Source organism: Mustela nigripes, chromosome 1, assembly GCF_022355385.1.
Source record: "Mustela nigripes isolate SB6536 chromosome 1, MUSNIG.SB6536, whole genome shotgun sequence".
Taxonomy (NCBI): Eukaryota; Metazoa; Chordata; class Mammalia; order Carnivora; family Mustelidae; genus Mustela; species Mustela nigripes.
The window spans coordinates 125021327-125042148 of NC_081557.1; the positions used below are offsets into that span (position 1 = coordinate 125021327).

Genomic DNA, 20822 nt, shown 5'->3' on the forward strand with positions numbered 1-20822 from the left:
TCCAGGACTTAGAAGACTCTAGTTTTCCTTAATGTGTAATTTATATGCTGAAGGTGGCACTAGTGTGTTCTTTGTCTGGTTAGGAAAGGGAAAAGCAGGTTTTGGTGAGGGTTCTGAGATGTCTGCTGTCCCTGAAGGGGAATGGGTGCCAAAAGTCAGATCTGGACAATAATCACCAGTTTCCAGCACGTAATCATTGATAAAGAAATGTTAATTAATTAATGATAAATACATGTTAATTAGTTAATTAGTTACGTGATTGAGGGTGGGGGGACAAGGCTCAAGAAGTGCTGAGATTCTGATTCCTGTACGGTCCACATCAGGGAGCTTCATCTTCTTTCGTGATTTATTTAATATTCATTCAAGTGATGGTACTCCAAGGGTCTTCTCCTGGGACCAGCCGAGGGTTGACAAATCTACGCATATATTCATCCATTTAGATTTAGAAGCACCTTTTCTTTGCCAGGTACTGGACAAATGCAAAAAGCTTAAACAAGGGAACAAGCTGTCACCTGGACATGGCCTTAGGCTGGATCCTAACCTAGCAAATGCCTCCGCCAGTTATTCAGGACCTCACCCACCCTGCAAGATCAGAGTCAGTCAGACAGAAGCTGTGACAACCGTCCGGCTTTTGGCTACATTGGAAGCTGCGTCTGTCCTCCCCATGTTTTACGTCCTCTGTAACCTGTGTGTCTCGGGTCTTCAGCTTCGATCTAAAGGCCTTGCTTATTCTTCTAATAAATGCAGCCCGGATTCTTCTCCATGCAGTTTGTAGCGAAGACCCCCAAGGTAAGAGGATACTATTTTTTCTCCTAGATACATTTTTTGGAGGTGATTGTCAATTCCCTCAGTTCTTTTTGGGGTGGATGTGAAAAGAGGAGAATGTTGTATTTTTGAGACAGTCCAGAACCCTCTAGGTGTGGTGACCTTCTAGTAATGTGTCCAGACATTGGTTCAGTTCTTGTCACAACAGAAACAACTACAGTCTTTGCTCTCAAGAGTTTTAGGTAACAACAGGTTTCTTATGGCAATGGCTTCAGTGACTGCAGAGACATCCATCTCTCCTGATACTAGAGAGAGAGAGAGAGAGGGAGAGTGAGAAGGAGAAAGAAAGAGAAAGCCAACTACTTAAGAAAAACAAAATTGAGATGAAGGAACTTAGGCTAATGTATTGGTCATTTTCAGATACCTTATGTTTACTAATCCCGAGTTTTGGGGTAAAGCATCCATCTTTTAATGCTAAAAGTTACAGGGATGTAGCATTTGGTCTAAATTTTTGCATTCTCCCTAAAAGAAGGCCTGAGATTCTGGAGTTGTTCTTGAACTTGACCCTGCTAGTTTATAATATGCTGCATTTTAACTATACCACAGTGCTGGTGAAAGAAACCGTTACACCGAAACAGCATATGGATTTGATAACCCACCCTGGAAAATCAAGGACATCTGGTTTTTTTTTTGCTGTAAACATTTTTTTGAAAGTCTAAACATAAAGCACTGGTCCAATTCATTAACATTTTGGAATGAATTTTGTTATGATATGTCATAGTAGAAATGGATTGTGGGTTTTTTTTGTAGTTGAAAAAAATCAAAATTTTCACATTATCAGGGAAAACCACATTAGAAAGAAACATTTTGAAAACTGAATTTATTTTAAAGAAGCTTGTTAGCAGGTATTCCGGCAAAGAAAATGCCTCAAAGATGTCAAAATGCATTTTCAGGAATTAAAAGAACCACACGCCTTGGAAGTTGTTTGCTGATATCTAAAATATTCCTAAATTTTTATATGCGGTACTTTATTTATCTGAGCCAGCCATACAGTTTTAATTAGTTTCACTGTGGTCAAATTAGCTTCATTAAAGTAGATGCACTCCGCAGCGAGATGCACAGCAGCCTTATGTACCACAGATTTCCAATATCAACTATAATTCATAAAGGCCAACACAACTCTTTTCTTTGTAGCTGGGTAACCATTTATGTTTGAGGTGAAGATGTTAATATGCAAATTTTGTGAGCTAGGAAAGAGGACGAATGCTATCATTCTAATTTATGACCTTTCATATGAGGCCAAATGTAAAGGCAACTTCAATTGTTTTATATCTCAGAGCCAGCACCTAGCAGATGTATGAAATTTGGAATGTTAGACATAAACTTTTATTACCAAATTATAAATAATTTCTCCCACTTATAATGTTCACCTTTCAAGTCCATCTTGATTAAAATACAAGGGCAGCGTCACACCGATTTCCCTGAATTTTACAGCAGAGAGAGGTTTTCTAGAGTTCACAGTGGAGCATAAACCATCGGGCCATTTGGGAGACTCCCCTCACAGGAATTCAGACCAGGAGCCCATCTCTTTTGAAATTCAAAATTATAGTCAATGAAGTGTATTTAAACATCTCAAACATTGCATCTGAAGCCGAGTGCCCATGATGTAGAATATATCTTACCTTTAGACACAAATAAAAGGCACATGGCCTTTCCTGAGAAATCTGTCCATCAGTCAATAAGGTCATATTCCTTCTCAGAAGATATAACTGTGTAGGGCTGAATAATAGAGACATCGGCTACACCCGCATAGAACAGACAGTTCAGCAAGGGAGGAAACACACACACAACACGCACACACACACACACACACACAGTTATTTAATTACAGCATTTACAAGTGGTACAAAGAGAAAGTATAGTGTACTATGATCATGAACAAGAGGAGGGACACAATCTAGTCTGAGGGATTATCAAAGGTTTTCCTTAAGGAATTTATGCATGAGCTAAGACTTAAGTGTACTTGGGAGTTGGCCTGGTGAAGAAAATGGGACTGGCCTCGAAATGATGAGGCTAAACTTAGAGATGTTACAAAAACCCAGAAGAGGATAAGGTTTGAATTATTTAAGAAGAAAGAATGGAAGTGAGAATTGGAATAGAGACCCCTGCATAAAACTGGGATGTCTGAATGGCTACATTGTTAAAAAGAAAAAAAAAATAAGGAGGAGGAGAAAGAGGAGGGGGAAGAAGAGGAGAGGGAGAAGAAGAAATTCAACAACTATAGAATGTTTTTCTTCTCATCTTCTTCAACAAATAATTTTCACATCCCATGATAAAAGGTAGATAATAGTGATCCAAATACCCCCAAACTAAGATGTGACAGGTTAGGTGTTTTTATTGTCCAGTCTGAACGCCCAGGATAGGTCTAAGTTCATGCCAGCACTTCATAGGAGGAAATGCATTGCTGGAACAAGACCAGCCAGTATTCTTAGAAGCATAACACTGATTAGGTACTAAAATCTGTTTTGGAAACTGTTGGCCAATCCAATTCCATATTTATATCTGTCATTATCAGCATCAACATAATACGATTACTCACATATATAACACACAGTGTTGTTGGGTGTTTTAGAAAATAAACTAGATAGGATACCTCTCTTATGAACATGAAACAGTGAAGAATATGGTTTTTTAAAAGACATAGGACAATAGATATTTGGAATAAAGAGTGAAATGGCAAGAGTTCACCTTAGTATTTTATATCAACATTTGGCTATTTTGAGACTAAGAGCCTCAAGAGAATGAGAAAACAGGCCACAGATCGGAGGAACATATTTGCAAAAGAACATATTTGTTCTTTGTATTTGCAAAATATACAAAGAACTCTTTAAACTCAGCAATAAAAATAGGATGATTTGATTTAAAAATGGGCAAAAGATCAGAAAAGACACCTCACCAAAGTAGATATACAGATGGCAAATAAGCATATGAAAAGATGTTCCACGTCATTTGTCAATTGGGAATTGCAAATTAAAATTGCAATGAATTTCCACTAGACACCTATAAGAATGGCCAAAATCCAAAACCCTGGCAACACCAAATGCTGGTGCAGATGTGGACCAACAGGAACACTCAGACATTGCTGGTAGGAATGCAAAATGGTACAGTCACTTTGGAATACAGTTTGACAGTTTCTTACAAAACTGAACATACTCTTGTCATACAATTCAGCGAATGTGTTCCTTGGTATTTACCCAAATGAGCTAAAACTTAAAGTCACACGAGAACCTGCACATAGATGTCTATAGAAGCTTTATTCACAACTGCCAAAACTTGCAAGCAACCTAGATGTCCATCAGTAAGAGAATGAACAAACTGTGGTACTCTAGAAAATGGAATATTCTCCAACATGCAAAAATGAGCTAGCAAACCACAAAAAGACATGAAGAAAACTTAAATGCCCATTTCTAAGTGAAAGAAGCCAATCTGAAAAGTCAATCAATGTACCATATGAATCCTACTTTTTGGTATTCTGGAAAAGGTGAAATCATGGAGTCATTAAAAAGACCCGTCGTTGCCAGGGGTAAGTAGAGAGAAAAGGATGAATAGGCATAGCAGAGAGGAATTTTACAGCAGTGAAAATACTTTGCATGATACGATGATGGCAAATATATATCCTTATAGGTTTCTCAAAACCCATAGAAAGTGCAACACCAAGAGAGAACCCTAATATAAACTAGGGACAGGGAGTTGGGTGATAACGATGGGTCAGTAGAGGGTTATCAGTTGTAAAATCTAAGCTAAACTGTGTAAGCCAAACTAAATCTGGTCAAATTACATTTAGGTTTGTATTCAGGGTTTCGAAGAACTTGAAGTTAGTGTTGGTGAACTAACATTCAGAAAAAGTCTTCCATGTGTTTTCTTTGTATTAAAAAAATGCTAAAGAAAATCCTGTGAAACTTGGAAAGTTGCCTTGTGAATCAGTAAAAGCCAATTATAAGCTGCTAAGGGGATTCTGGGCACAACTCCATTTTGATAAACTTGTTGGCTCAGAAAGTAATTCATGGTCCCCACCCCATTTGCCTGGTTGGGCCCTTACAGATCCATGCCCCCTGAAAAAGGTTGCAACCACCTCTGCCGGTGAACTGTGCCCTTAAAACTCCTCGTTGCCCCCTGCCCACCACGCCAATCTTAATGACTGCATCAGCGTTCTGTGGTAATGGAAAAAAGGCTACGAATCAAAAAGTTCTTTTTTTAAAATAATTGAAACAACCAGTGAAGAATGTGGTACAATTTGAGGTCTTTTGTGAAGAAAGCTTTTAGAGACAGGGCTTTCTTCATATCCTATTATATTTGCTCTTCACAGCTAATTATTTTATTTAAATGATACTTAATTTTTTTACATTATATTTTATACTGCAAGAACTTCAAATACAGCCTTTTCAATAAATCCGTAATGATTGGTGTTTACCCAAAGTAAGCTTTTATGGAAGGAAAGAAGGAAATCTTTTTTCCACCAAATCACACCCAGTTGTTCTCTCTCTGCCATATCCATCAAAGGTTCATTTCTTTAGCTAAAAGAGGTTTACATGTGGGGAAACTCATCCCTGTCTTAGGAAAAAAAATTCTGCATCTTCGATCCATAACACTTAACATGGTTAAGGCTCTGTTTAAAGATATTTTTTCTTTGTTTATAGTGTTACAAATCACAAATAGAATTAAAGTATAAATTTTAAGTTGAGGGTATGTGTGTGAAGAAAAAAAGAATCAAGTGTCGGTGTAACAGTTTTCTTCTTTTTCTTCACCCTTTACATTAATAGCAAGAATACTGAGAATTCAAAATTCCAAACCAAGTTCCCATAGCAGCACTTAAATGCCTGCACACCACTTCCAATTAGAATTAGATTGTAATGTATCACAATTTATGCCATTATAATTCGGAGTTACTTTAGTGATTTTAATTCTTTTTGTGGCAATTAACGTTGCCATGGGAACAATCTCTTGCTAATATCGACTTCATCTTCACACACACTTAACCAAAATCCAAAGGTGGATGTGAAGATTTGAGACTGCCCGTTTTATTTATTTGCATTAACTTTTTCAAGGATTTTTCCGAGTATAGTCATCACGTTGGCAGTAAATTCCAGTTTAGTGTAACTTCAAGCTCTCTCTCGCATTTCTGCCAAAAGGAAAACCCGGCTAAACGATCACTTCCAGGTTTTTAAAATTTTATTTTAGAGGTGTTTGTTTTCTGTTAAAAGAGGAAGCACCAGCGCTTTCTCCTTCGACCTCTAAAGGACCAACTTTGCCTTCAGGCAAAACGAGCTTCTTGGCTTTTCGCGCTCCACCGAAGTCTAGCCTTTTCGGTCCTCGCAGGCTGCCGTAGCCAGGAAAGGCAATCCTCGGTTGGCGCAGAAAAGTGCCACCTGCCTCGGCAGTTTCACTTTCGATTTCTTCCGATCTTCGGCGGAGGCCCGGCTTGTAGGGCACTTGGAGCGGGGGTTTGGATCCCGGCCACCAGGTGAGCCAGGCAGCCGCGCGGGCGGTTGGAGGCCCCAGTGCTCGCTCGCTGGGGGCGGGTTTGGGGAGCGGCAGCCCGGGACTGGGCCGGGCAGCCCCTGAAAGGCGCCGGGAGGGAGCGCGGACGCCGGGAGCCCGTGGGTGGCGGGCGCCCCCCAAATGCGCTCAGTTCCTCCTGGGCTCCTGGGAAGGGCAGGAGATCTGTGGCCCCCGGCTGTGAGGACCCCTCCGGAAGGGCGTCTAGACCGCGCGGGGACGAACGGCAGCGACCTGGCCCCATCGAGTTGCCTTCCGAGACCGGTCCTGGTTGCCCAGGGTTCCGCGGGAGCCCAGGCGGGAGCCCAGGCGGGAGCCTGCGGAATGGGCGGGAAAGCGGGCCCCGAATGCGCGGGCCGGCCCCGCCCGGTTCCTGCGGGCTCCAGGGCTGCACTGACTGCATCGGGGTGGTTCCCCGACCCCCAGGAATCAAGAGCGGGACTAGCCCACCTTACCGAGTTCTCAGGTTGCCGACGCCCACGGTTGTAGGTGGTAGGTCCTACCACCCGGGTTTTGGTCTGTAGGTGTGTGCGCGCTCGCTCCTTACCGGTGTTTTTGTTTGCGGTGTCTAGTGTTAGGACGCTGGGAGATCAGGTTGGTAGTGGTTTAATGTGCCCCCCACCCCCATAACACAGGGCTCTTGAAAAAGTGAAAACACAGGAGTCCAGGGAAGGAAGTAATATGCACGGAATCCCATCCATAATTTCTTTCTGTATTTTAGTCTCGTGTGTGCTACTTTCCATTTGAGTTAAAACTATTTTATCAGCTGTATAAGTAGTCGTCCACTTGCATTGAAAAGTTCTTCCCCAAATACCATTTCTGATTTTGCGACTTTTGATTGGCTACCTATTCTGTCATTGCGTAGGTCCCATAAATTATTCAACCGTTTTCGAACTGTGAGGCATTTAGGGTGTTTGTAAACTTTCATTTGGCTTTAGCATCCCAGGTAATATTCTGATAGACTTTATTTTAAAACTGTATTTCAGATGATTTACTCGGACTAGAGTCTGAGCAAGGAAGTTATTACAATAGATGCTGTGTTCTAGTGAGGTCTATTTTAGATCTCTACACCCATTACCTAATTGTTTTCCAGGAAAGTTTTAGCAGTTTACCTCATTCATGTAAGGTTGTGCCTGTTTTTTGCCAAAAGTGTGATAGCTCATTATGTATTTTATGTATTCCAATAAGCAACATCTCTTTGGATTTATTTTTATTTTTATCTTTTTTACAGTGGTGTTTCCCATTTCCAGTTGCTTGAATTTTGTGCAGGAGTGTAGACGATTGTCTTCGTGTGTGTGTGTGTGTGTGTGTGTGTGTGTGTAAATGCATTATTGGAGTTATTGCATAGGCTGACTGAATGTTACAGCGAGATGATCTCTTAAGTGATCATCTAGCATAACTCCCTTATTTTGCAGATGAGGAGCCTGGGGCCTTGAGAGGTGAAAGGATGAGTTCTCCAAGGCACACAGCTAAATTAAGTAGCAGAACTGGGATTAGAATTCAGGTTTCCTGTCTCCCAAGTGAGTACTCCTTATGCTGCATTGGGTGGTCTCTGAGCTGAACTGTGGCATATTTATGTGAGAACCTTAAAAAATATTGATATCACTTGGATTATTCAGTCCTGTTAGAACTGTACCAAGTAACAGGTTGTAATCATCTGAGGGACATAGAACACTGAAAAATGGGAAATTGACCATTTTCATGACGGGGACTAGAAATCCATTACTTAGAATGGTGACCCCTGCAAAATTTTTTGACAGTTGTTTTCACATTCCCTTTCTGTCAGAATAAAATACCTAGTAAGTTATAATTTGTATTCTGTCATCTGATTAGAATTGAGCTGTTCATTTTCATTTGTTATACCTTGAAGGTTTTAAAAAACTTGTCAATTTAAGACAAAAAGTCCTTTGTTTTATTTATTTAGGGTTTATAACAGAGTTTTCAACCTCCCTTGACATTTTGAGCAAGAGAATCCTTTGTTGTGGAGGGCTATCTTTGCGTGGTAGAATGTTAAGTCACGCCCCTGGCCTCTGTGTACTAGCACCACGTTCCTTGTTCAAGATCAGAACATCTCCAGATATTTCCCAATGTCCAAGTTTGCTTATAGGAATCATTTGGGAAACTTTATAAAATGTAAGTTGCAGCACCTCTTGCTGAATAGGAGTCTGAATAGGAGTAGACTATAGGAATCTGCATTTTAACAAGCATCTCTCTTGACTCAGATGCAGCTGATTCTTGTACAACACAGAAACATTTCTGTTTTCTTCATCTTTCTTTTACTGGCTGGTCAGTAACAGAAATATTACTGTGCTCTAGCCATTTAAGTGCACAGATGATTACTGTGCTTGTCACTCTATACCCATGGTTTGTGGGTGGAGGAGAAAGGGACAGGGATTTTCCTTGACTCTGACCTTAGATGCCCCCCCAGGGTTGGCCATTGAGCCTTGGGGACCAGGGATACCATTTCCCCCATCTCTGAGAAGCTGAGAAGCTTAGAATTTAAGTGGGAGACTGGTCAGCAGGAAAACTACAGAACAGCCGGATAAGTGGAAGGCAGTAGTGCTAAGTGGAAGGGGGTGGTGCTATGAGTGCTGGGTTTGGGGCTGGAGTGAGAGAGGGGAGGAAGGTAGCCCCCTACTGTGTGGGAGGAGGGATTGGTAGGGAGTCTTCAGGAGAGGGCTAGGTACCCCCAAGGGTCTGAGACGGGAGATGTGTAGAGAGCTGTTCCCCGTGTCTGATGCCCTCTTGGACGCCCAGTTATTAGTCTCGAGCTGCATTTACAAGGGTTGTGATGTTATGCTTCATTGTAATTATTTACTTTTCACATTTTCTTCACCCTAAACTGTAGATATTCTATGAGGAGGTGAAAGTTTACAGGTAAACATTGCCAAGAAGCAAGAATTTGCGTGCCTTCTCCTCAGCAACATAATTCAAAATCACATTAGATAGATTTCTTAACCTTTGACCACTGTATTTCTTCCCAGGCTAATTGACAGCACTTTGTCCCTTTAGGCATTTTTCCTCCAGTGCTCCTGCTCTCGAGCTGGATCTCCCCTACATCTCCATAGATATCTGTGGCCGTTCCCCACCTGTCACGGGAGGATCCAGACATATTCCAAAGGGCAGCTTTGAAAGGGCTTGGGCTTTGGGACCAAGCCTTAGTTGTGCTTGCCACCTCACAGGGTTACTGTGTGAATTGCTTGTGGATCTCACACAGCTTGGCACATCGTTGGATGAATAAAATTTGGTTCTTTCTCCCCCATTCTTTTACTAAAAAAAAATCTCTGCAGGGCAGTGTGCAGATGTTCTTACACTAGACCTCTCAGTAGCTTCTGGCAGAAAATATACTGCCTTTGACTTAATAGCCATTTCTGAAAATAGGTCATTTAAAACAAGCCTGAGTAGGAGTCAGGGGAGGGAGAGAGGCATAGAGGTGATTATGGCTTTAATTTTCAAGGGAGAAGTTTTATCAAGGTGACCCTGTAGAAAGGAGGCCTTTTTCCTCTTATGTGTTTATGGTTCAAGAGGCTTTTCTCTCGCTTCAGAAATGGTCAGAACTGTGCCTTCTGCCTTAACCAATTTAAAAGATGAACATTAAAATTACGTGAGCCAAGTGATGGGAAAAATTGTGATGTTGAGACCAATTTACTCATACAGAATGGATTTATGGGCAAATCATCAAGTAACGGGGAGTACCAAGGAAGCCTAATGAAGACGAATGTAGAAGATGTGGTCTCCTAGAGTGATGGATAAAATGCGTTTGAAGCAGCCACCCCCTTTTCAAATAACTTCTGAAAAAAAAATTTTCTTTCCAAGAGATTTAGCAGAATGCAGATGCTCTGGAGGAAAAAAAAAAAAAAATGAAAAGCTCGGTAGTAGTCTTTCACATGTTCCTATCTTTTGAGAGCGAAAAGACTAGTACAGAAAAAAAGTAGAGAATGTGAAAGAGAGTAGTGGCACATTGTAGCAGGTAGAACCAGATGGGGAACATGGCCGCGTCAGAACTAGGTGAGCTGGTCCAGCTCTGCTCCATGGTAGAGAGCCGAGCTCAGGCAGGTCTCAGCTCAGGACCCTGTCACGTTCCCTGTCCTGTGGCTGACATGGTGTTCCCCAGACTTGCCAGGTCAGAGGAATCTGCCGGGCGTGTGCAAACCGGTTCCCGGGTTCTGCCCCAGAACTACCAAATCAGAATCTCCAGGCGAGCCAATCCATTATGGGTTGGGGAAACCAAGCTGGCGGTTCAAGTCCAAGCTCTCTTAGCCAGACTTGCCGTGCGTGCCAGGAACGTGGCGCCTGCTCCCTCCGTCGGCTGCATTTTGTCCTGTGGGCCTGTGTAGTGTGTTCTCCTCAAATCCAAATGCACTTGGGCGCCTGGGTGGCTCAGTGGGTTAAGCCGCTGCCTTCTGCTCAGGTCATGATCTCAGGGTCCTGGGATCGAGTCCCACATCGGGCTCTCTGCTCAGCAGGGAGCCTGCTTCCCTCTATCTCTCGCTCTCTCTGCCTGCCTCTCCATCTACTTGTGATCTCTCTCTCTGTCAAATAAATAATAAATAAAATCTTTAAAAAGAAAAAATCCAAATGCACTGCTGTGCAGTGCCTTTGCTAGGATTTCTTTCCTTTGGGCCAGTGGGCTGCTTTTTCCTGGAGATGAGTGCTCTAGAGGTCTCTGCTCTGCCAAGCCTGTGCCAAGTGAGCTGCTTTCTCTGTGTGCCACTCTCCGCAAAAATCTATCCACATACATCCAACTTCTAAAAAGTTCTCCATTGACATGTTCTGGGGCTAGCTTGGTAGTGTAAACTCTGAGGGCCTGAGGCTACCTGTGTCTTACTAGTGTTGCACCCCCCCCAGCCCCGCCCGTGCACCCGATACTCAGGTGCTGCCAGGAAGTTGGGAGTGTTGAACACCTGCAGGAAGAGATTGATGCTAATTGGAGTGAAGATGTGGTTTTAACGGCAGAGGTGTGATCTTTGATGAGCTTAGAAGCATATTACCTGCTTTCTAAAAAGGTGAAAAAAGAAGATGAATAACATTTTTTAAAAAACAGCCAATACCAGCAATTTGTCTAGGCCTGGAGTCTTTTTGCTGTCATTAGCTTTTAACTTTGGATGAGGTAGTTAGTAATAGTCCTATCAACTAGATTTTCACATGACCATGCATCTTGGTGGTTGTTTTTTTGTTTTTGTTTTTTTAAAACACAAAGTAAAGAGCCAGCTTTGTCTCAGTCTTATACCTAGAAAGCACCATCCTGGGATTTCGCATCTGATAGGAAATGCACCTGACTTAGGAGCTGAGTCTCCATCAGGCCTTCAGAGTTAATAGTCTCTCTAGACCCGTTCAGCCACAAAACAGCTCATGTTCAAGGCATAAATAAGGCAGTTTGTAGACGAATGGGAAGATTTGTTTGTTTTTACTAAACTCATCAAGAGTACTGAATCTGTTACAGGATTTACTTTGTAATATTTTTTCTTGCATTCAAACAGCATAAAGAAAATTGTATGGTCTGAGTCTCAAATGAATAGTGGTCATGAATAGTGGTCGTCCTGCATAGTAGTTGTAATTCCAGTTATCTACTGAGACTGGAGCTAAAAAAAATAAACTGGCAATCCAGTGGGCAAGTTAAATTAAAATTTGCTGAGTGAAATAATTAGCGGATTGCATTTTAAACAAATCTTTCAAACCTCGGGGAGATGGAGTGGGGAATGGTCCAAAGAGTGGCCCCAAATTCAAGCATGCTTCGTGAAATTTGCATTTTCTTTTATTTAACTGAGGCTGCTGACTTTTTGGGTTAAAGAAAATTGTTTTACTTAAATTATAATCACTTTTGTTTACTCACACCCTTTGAGCAAGAGTTTAAATTCTTCTGGATTCCAAGTTCTTTAAGGTCAGAACCTGTGTGAATGCCATGTTTTTTAATTTCCCTGAAAATATGTGCAGACATACGCACATTTACTCAAGAAATGAAAAGTCAGCAACTGAGCATTCTAGCTTACCTGAACTACCTGAGCCGGCCAATTCACTGTGAGGAAATCTCTAAACGATATTCCTGAAGCCATACTCAGTTCATGGAGTGGATAGACTGGGAGTGAAGTAAGCAGTGCTGTTTATGGAAGAAAGTGTTGCAAAAATTTGGATTGAAAACAATTTGAGTCATTGAGGAGAGTCGTTAATACATTGTATCCATACTGATTTTAAGTGTCACTACTCTATGGCTACTAAATAACAGTGAGCTGAGTTTGACTGAAACAGAAACATTAATTTCCAAAGTTCTTTTGCTGTCAGTTTTCGCTTAAGTAACTACAGTTTTGTTACATTTGTTTATCAAAGCATTTTGACCCAGATAACTGGTCTGTAACAAGATGAATTTTGAAAGGAGTGATTGGCAACGATGTATGTTTGATTTGGGTATATAATGCTCTGTCTGTATTTCAGACTCCTATTCTTGAATTTTAAGACTTTTTCTTACTAAAAGGCAACTTACAGAATGGGAGAAAATCCTTCCAAATGACATATCTGGTAAAGGGTTAGTACCCAAACTATATAAAGAACTTAAAAGCTCAACTCCCCAAAACCAAATAATCCAGTTTAAAAAAGGGCAGAAAACATAAGCAGACATTTCTCCAAAGAAGACGTACAGATGGCCAACAGACACATGAAAAGGTGCTCAACATCACTCACCATCAGGAAGATGCAGATCAAAACTACAATGAGATGTCTCCTCACACCTGTCAGAATGGCTAAAATCAACAACACAAGAAAGAGCAGGTGTTGGTGAGGATGTGGAAGAAGAGAGGAATCTTTGTACTCTGTTGGTGGGCATCCAAACTGGTGCGGCCAGTGGAAAACAGTACGGAGGCTCCTCAAAAAATTAAAAATAGAACTACTCCTATGATCCAGCAATTGTACTACTAGATATTTACCCGAAGAACACAAAGATACTAATTCAGAGGGTTACATGCACCCTGATGTTTATAGAGCATTAGCTACAATAGCCAAATTATGGAAGCAGCCCAAGGGTCCATCGACTGATGAATAAAGAAAAGATGGTGTGTGTGTGTGTGTGTGTCTATTCATGTGTGTATGAAACGGAATATTACTAAGGCATAAAAAAGAACGAAATCTTGCCATTTGCAGTGATACAGATGGAGCTAGAGAATAATATGCTGAGTGAAATAAGCCAGGCAGAGAAAAATACCATATGATTTTACTCATATGTAGAATTTAAGAAGCAGAACAAACAAGTAAAGGGGAAAAAAAGAGTGGCAAACCAAGAAAATGGACTCTTAACTATAGAGAACGAACTGATGATTACCAGGGGGGAGGTGGGTGGGTGAAATAGGTGATGGGGATTAAGGTAGGCACTTGCTGTGATGAGCACCGGGCGATTAAAATAAAAACTTAAAAAAAAAAATAAATGAAGACTTTTTCTTTATCTTATAGAGTGTATATCTGCTCTGATAGAGTAAGTAAAAATCTCGGGCTCCATTAGTAACCTTCAGGAGGCTGTATAAGTTTGATGTAGAGCACAGGCTGGTCATCCACTTACTAGCTATGTCACCAGAGCAGGACCTCTGTGTGTCTGTTTTCATCTGTGAAACAAAGATTTAAAAACAGTACCTATCCCATAAAGTAGTCAGGTTTAAATGGATTAATATATAAAAAGTGCTTAGGTAAGTCCTGGCATCTAGTACACTCAGATGTTAGCTTCGATTATCGTTTTAATTAGTTTCAAAAACACTATTTTGGCATCATTTTGTAAATATGCCTATATTGTATAACATAGACTTTAAAATATGACTGTTTCGAGCTTGAATGTTGGTTCCATCCCATTTAAGGGCACATTTTTTTCAGCTTTTTGTGCTTTTATTTTCATTAGCAGAATGGAGATACTATGCTTCTCAGGGTTCGGAAGATTAAATGGGATCGTGTTTATAAAGATCTTAGCAGAGGGCTCAGCGTAGAACGAGCGCGCAGGAAATGATGGAGGTGGCAGTGGTTGTAATGGGTATAGTGACCGTGTGGGAGGCAGTAGTGACAAGTGATTAAGAACGGGGTCTCTGTTAACACAGGGAGCCACAATGAAGCTGTGTCCAAGGTTGCTGTGGGATAACTGAATGAGATCATGCAGCTTAGTATCTGGCTGATAGTAAGTCCTGGAAACATGCTAGCTGTCATGTTGTAATAGTAGTGAATAATGTTGAGTGTCATACGTGGCCCGGTGGTATGTGATTGCCTATAAATATGGTAAAGGCTGCAAGACTTCTTTTGGTGAATAATTAACTTTTGTCTTTGTTGCTCCTTTTCAGATTTTTGATCAGGATTGTTAAAATGAGTCTACGGAAGCAGACCCCCAGTGACTTCTTAAAGCAAATCATTGGACGACCAGTTGTGGTAAAATTGAATTCTGGAGTGGATTATCGAGGTAATATTTTCATGCTTTATCCTCACTCGTACAACTAAATGAGTAAATATGACTTAACTGGTTTTTATTAAGCTCTTAAGTGTACCCAGTTGGCGGGGGGACGGTGGAAAGCATTGGTTACCAGTAGTTTTTATGCCCATTTCTTTTTCTGACTCTGAGATGGTTCCCTTTGGAGGTAGGGTGGATAGCGGAGTGTGTGCTCTGACTTCCGGTGTGATTTGTGTGACTGTTGTCTCGTTTGTGACTGGATGTGTGTGTCCTTGTAGTAGCCAGGATTCTCAGTCACCTCAGGCACAAATAACTGGAAGCTGAAGAACACTTGGCACAGAAGCCTTTGTTTTTTATTTTTATTTATTTTTAAAATTTTTTATTTTTTATAAACATATATTTTTATCCCCAGGGGTACAGGTCTGTGAATCGCCAGGTTTACACACTTCACAGCACTCACCAAAGCACATACCCTCCCCAATGTCCATAATCCCACCCCCTTCTCCCAAACCCCCTCCCCCCAGCAACCCTCAGTTTGTTTTGTGAGATTAAGAGTCTCCCTCCCAATCCCATCTTGTTTCATTTATTCTTCTCCTACCCACTTAAGCCCCCATGAGAACCCTTTGTTTTTGCCGAAAATATTTAAGGTTGATAAGCAGCTATTTAGATAGTATCATTTTACAACATGAACTTCCCACTCTTAAGGAATGCGTGCTCTCCAAATACACCTTCCCATTCTTTTCGAGAATGCTCTTTTTAAGAGGCTGTGACACTACTGAAATTAAGTTTGTGGGAGGAATGGTATCAAATCCCATTTTTTAAAGTTACTCAAATACTCACATCTTCCCAAACTCAAATACGTTAATTACCTGGACTATTCACGAGTACAGATTACGAATTCATTAGCAAAGTAAAGCCTTTTTTTGGTGTCTTTTTGGTGTCTTTTCTGAATGAGGATGGTAGTCTTAAGCCTTTTCCTCTTTCCACACATGCAAACTTAATTTTCCTGAGAACTTCCTTTGTGTCTAGTGTGTGCTAATCATTTCAGTTTCCAATTTATCTTCACATAAATCCTTTGAGAAGTCGTTCTCCCCACCTAGTAAAGGAGGAGCTAGGACTCCCAATTCAAGCTTGGCTAAAAGCCTGGTTAAGAAATCACTCTGCTCTTAGTTACTGCTTTAGTTTCTTGTCATCAGTGACCTATCTCCAGTTTAATTTGATTATTCTAGTGGAACTAGTAGATTATACTGAAATCTGAGCTATGAAGTCTCTATATACCACTTCCCACCCATGAACTTTTGATGAGCCCAAAGGAGGTAACAGACTTCTAGAGATTTGAGCACATTCAGCAGTTGGTTTGGGTGGAAACATTGTGTTCAATGTCTTCTCCCAACCTACTTCACTGAGGACATCAACCAGCCTAGCCTGACTTTTTCTCTCTATACTCATTAGGGAGATTTTTTTTTTTATCTGTAAAGGTAGCATATGTGTTTTTCTTTTTCTTTTATTTTTTTAAAGAATTTCAAAATAAATAATGAAGAAAAGTATACAGAAGAAAGCAAAGTTTCCCCAGATTCTTCCATCCAGAGACAATCAGGCTTACCAGTCTGGACCTGTGTCTGTATAAGCATAATTTTATATAAATGGGATCAGCTGTACATATACCCTGATTTCCTTTTCTCTTTTTACATGGAAAGAACGCATTCAGTTCTCTGACAGTATAGAGTTTTTCGTGCTGCAAAGGGGAGTGCCTTATGTGGATGAACCACAGTTTTGTTTTTGTTTTTAACCAATTTTCCTATTAATGGGCTTATAGGTGTTTTACCAATTTTTGCTATTTACTCAAAAATATTTTTGAGTAAACAGCTCTGCTCCTTTGACATGTCTCTTGAGCACTTGTCCAAGTATTTCTTTAGAATAGATCCCCCCCCCCTTGGATTTCTGTATTAACGAGCTTGCCCAGTGGCCCTCCCCTTGGGGCAGATGGGCTTATTCTTTGTATTCTCCCAACCCTTGTATTAGGCTTGTTTTCAACATTTCCATTCTAACTGGCAACAAGTAATAGTTTCATTTCATGTCTGTTTCTTTGTTTACTAGTGAGGTTGAACAGCCTTTCACATGGCTTGTAACCATCGTGATTAAATTAAAAAACCCTAGCAATTTCTCTTGTTTAAAGAAAACTTCTTTTTTTCCTGTTATTCATAGCAATTTATCCCCTAGAGATGGGAGGGGGTTACAATTCCAACCTCCTGGACTCTTGTTCTCAAAACAACCTTTGCTAGAAGAATAGATATGTTTTTATTAATGAATATTTCATTTTGAAATGCTTTGGGTTAACTTTGAAAGATTTGCGTATCATCTTGCAGAAGTTTCTCGGGTGCTTAGGATTGTGGTTTAGAAGTAAAATAATACAGCAGGAAATAAACTGAAAACTTAGAGCTTAAGCTTTCTTTTGATGGGAAATAATTGTTAGTAATTGTTCATAATCTATTCTGATTCTTTGAAAGTGTACAGCTTCTAGCAGAATTCCGTTAGATTAGTGTCGTGTGTTCTCATTACACACACAATTTGGAAAAGGAACCTTTTTGTGTAGAGGGAAATTGGGGCCGACGCAGGGGAGTGAGGAGCATATTAACGAAGTAGAAACTAAATGAAGCTATCGACTTGGCTAATTGACCCAAACTTACAGTATTTGTTTTGCTTGGTTTTTGTTTTCTAGAAAATACCACATGGAGTCAGAGACCCAGAGGCTTATATATTTCCATCTCTTGAGAAAAATTATTGGGGCAAGTTTTGCACAATAACAGAGTTAAAAAGATTGACTCAGACAGTTTCCTTAAAAGCTCTTTAGAATGTTTTTGGCCGTTTTTCTCTATCAGTCTGGGTTCAAAACTCTTCTAACTGTAACAAAACAGGAAGGGACATGTTACAATGCAGTATGGTGCTCTGTCTTCTCAAGCTGCTCTTCGCAGGAGTGACAGCTCTCAGATGTTCCTTCGGGAGCACCTGCTGTCTCCTCTCCTATTATTTTAGCAGATTGTGGCGACTTCCTCTGAGCCCTGGAGTACATTCATCTGCTGCAGTAGATGTTGGGGAAGAATGCAGTAAATCTGCCAGACCCATATTTTACCACGTGGCTAAAGAAGGAAATGCCACCAGAAGCTAGAAGTCCTGGCCCATGGTCATTTGTCCCCGCACACGTTGCCCACTCCCGATTTTAGCTTTCCAAGAATGGTGTGCTGTTTGGAATATGCTCGTTAGGTGACTTCTAGGAAGGCTTTAGAACTTGCTGCTGTTATCACACATCCCATGAAGCGAGTGATAGTCTGATGTTTCTCCCGTCGGTGGTGGGTTTGTGCCTGCGTTCGCATTGGATGCTTCTTCGCTGTCACTCCTGTTGGCATCGAATGAAGCCGTGGAGTTTCACTTTCAGTGTGAATTTTTGCATTAAGTATGTAAGAGCTAACAAATCATGAGATTGTCAGCTCTAAGGTATACCCTGTAATTTTCAACTCTGATGTGCCTTGGATATCTTCTCTTGGACTAAATCTGCCTGCAGGGGTCCTGGCTTGCCTGGATGGCTACATGAATATAGCCTTGGAGCAGACAGAAGAATATGTAAATGGACAGCTGAAGAATAAGTACGGCGATGCATTTATCCGTGGAAACAATGGTAAGATTCTCCCATCATACAGTTGTGCGACATCCAAAAGAGGCTTTTTTGTTGTTGTTTATAATTGGAATCCCCAGCAGATTTTCTGCATAATTCAGAAGTTTAGTTTTAGTCTTGCCTCATTTATTTTTAACTTCTTCAATCTCAGGTCTTCACTGTGACCAGTTTTTTGTTTTTTGTTTTAAGACGCTTCATGGAATTTTGGAACAGACATTCTCACCTTCCCTCTCTTTACTGATGAGGAGCTGAGGGATGTTAGGACACTGACCCAGAGCTCCAAATACAGTTTGTTATGTTCCTCCAATGCTGCCTCCCACATTGGAAGTTGGAGCTATAAGAGTGGCCACTGTTTCCCTGCTATCTTTGGTTTGCGTCATTTGGCGGGTAGCTTGTCCTGATGGTCCTTTCTTTCTTCAGCATTCAGATGCTTTTTATGGAGGTTTGCATCCCTTCATTTGGCAAAAATGACAAAATAGGAAACACGATTCTAAAGTTACTCCACTTTTTAACAGCTAGTATGTTGCTGTGATTATTAAGGCTACCTTGCTTAAAAAAGTGATCAGTGAAGTCATATTTGAATTTCTCAGGGAGAAGGGAAAAAAACCTCCAAACTGAAGGAATTATTCCTTGACCCATCCCCCATCCCCACCTTGGGGCCCATCCCCCAATGGAGCCTTAGGGCTCTTGCGTTCCAGTTTTTTACTGATGTGAATTCTTTAGTTCTCCATAATTTCTTCATCCCCCTTAACAGTTGGATCTCGGCTCTGAACTACATATTCTATCTCTGTTCTTACAGTACCATGTTTCTTCATATCCTATCTTTGCATGCATCTTTTGCTGGCTTTATATTCCTTCCAACATTTAGAATTCCTTCAATTTTTTATATTATTATTTTACTCCCTCCATTTACTAGAAATGTTCTGTTGTTCCCTATCTGCAGACAGCTGAGAGCCCCAGTCACCTGTGAGTGGTGACAGGCTAGATCCTATCCCCTGCACACTGCTTCTTGGGCCTGTCCAGTTTCCCAGGCGTGTTTCTACCATCATTCTGCTGCTTCCCTTCATACAACTTTTTCTGTGATGTAATCAGTGGTAGTTACCTGTAGACTCCCAGATTCACATCCTTGTCTCTTAAAAAAGATCTTGTTTAATTTGTGCTGTGTTCTTTGGTCAAGATACTTCTTTAATGTTCACTTTGAACAGAAGTGTCAGAGTCTGAGGAGGGCTGGGAGTGGGAAGAGAGGAACACTTCTGTGAAAGCCTGACCCAGAGTCACCTAGTTACTAAGTTTTGCCTTATTCTGAAGTACCACATATCCTAAAGAGTTCAATTTGGGTGCTCACAAGCTGACTAGCCAAGCAAAACTTTGGAGAACCCCGAAGGTTGATACTTTAAAAGAGAACTCAGAATAAAGATTTTAGTACTTAAAACAACTCCCCCAAGCCCCCAAATTCCTCAGCTCTTGTTTATCCTGTTGTAATTAAAATAGTGGACAGTTTAGAGTTTATATTGGAGAGATGGATGAAAATACATTTTTTAGTGTTAATCTGAGGTTTAACCTGGTAGATTTACTTTACTACAAGCAGAATTATTATAATTATAAAACATTCTTATATTCCAGAGATTTTCACATCCATTTTTTTTTACCTTCCCGCTTGCAATTTACAGTCAAATGTATAGCGAACACTAGTGCACAGTCCCATAAGACGTCAAACCCAGGCCTGGATTCATCAAATCTAGTTTTTTTAGTAGTCCTAGAATTTATTGTTTAGTGTGGAAATTCCTTTTCACTTTGTAGAGATGTTAGGCCTAAATCTATTTGCTTTTACAGCTTGCTATTGTGATTTTTTAAGCACAGTGTTTTTCAATGTATTTATTTTTTTTTTCTTTGCCAGTATTGTATATAAGTACACAGAAGAGAAGGATGTGAAGACACCAAGACGACAATACTTTTCATACTTGGATATATTTTTTTATGAGGTGTTTTTTGTTTTTTGTTATTTTGGGGTATTTTTTTTTTGTGACTTATCCTGTTTTATAATAGTTGGTGATTTTCACTGACACGCAAGTGAGAGAAGTGCACAAAATCGTGGATGTAGTTGTAAAGAGCTTCCTCCATATTTAAGTTCCAGGCATTTTCTTTTCCCGCTGTGTCGGCGTGCATTTGCAAAAGAATAAAAAAAAAAAAAAAGAAAGTAAATCCATTTCTCTGTACGTGATTTTTAACTCAAGTGTCCAGCAGTGTCACTTGGCTGGATTTGCTTTACTCGCTTGTCTGATGAAAGGATGCGTATGAGGATCCTTAAACCATTTTAGACCTGGCCTCCTTTCTCCCATCTTCTTCGGCTTGCCACATGAAGTGCTCAAGGAGAGGCGTTCTGCAGAGGAATCCGGTTTCGGTCTGAGGCGGAAAAGGGTTTAT

The 20822-nt window shown here is 40.6% G+C and overlaps 1 protein-coding gene across 2 annotated transcripts; it reads left to right on the forward strand.

Moving 5' to 3' along the window:
* The first annotated feature begins 6168 nt into the window (after positions 1-6168).
* Positions 6169-20604, forward strand: LSM6 (LSM6 homolog, U6 small nuclear RNA and mRNA degradation associated). 2 transcript variants are annotated; one of them, XM_059393718.1, is made up of 5 exons: positions 6198-6286; positions 7737-7841; positions 14625-14740; positions 18288-18401; positions 20296-20604. In XM_059393718.1, exons 3-5 carry the CDS (start codon positions 14647-14649, stop codon positions 20328-20330), a joined length of 243 nt encoding a protein of 80 aa, XP_059249701.1. In that variant the 5' UTR covers positions 6198-6286; positions 7737-7841; positions 14625-14646; the 3' UTR covers positions 20331-20604. The 2 variants fall into 2 exon arrangements, with proteins under 2 accessions (XP_059249709.1, XP_059249701.1); XM_059393726.1 differs by lacking the exon at positions 7737-7841 and having other exon boundaries at positions 6169-6286.
* The last annotated feature ends 218 nt before the right edge of the window (positions 20605-20822 follow it).

Excerpts from the sequence above, each read along its gene's own strand:
- LSM6 (XM_059393726.1), top strand. The coding sequence starts at position 14,647 with ATGAGTCTACGGAAGCAGACCCCCAGTGACTTCTTAAAGCAAATCATT. Across the intron at positions 14,741-18,287 it reads TTCTGGAGTGGATTATCGAG|GGGTCCTGGCTTGCCTGGAT; the intron begins GTAATATTTTCA and ends ATCTGCCTGCAG. Across the intron at positions 18,402-20,295 it reads ATTTATCCGTGGAAACAATG|TATTGTATATAAGTACACAG; the intron begins GTAAGATTCTCC and ends TTTCTTTGCCAG.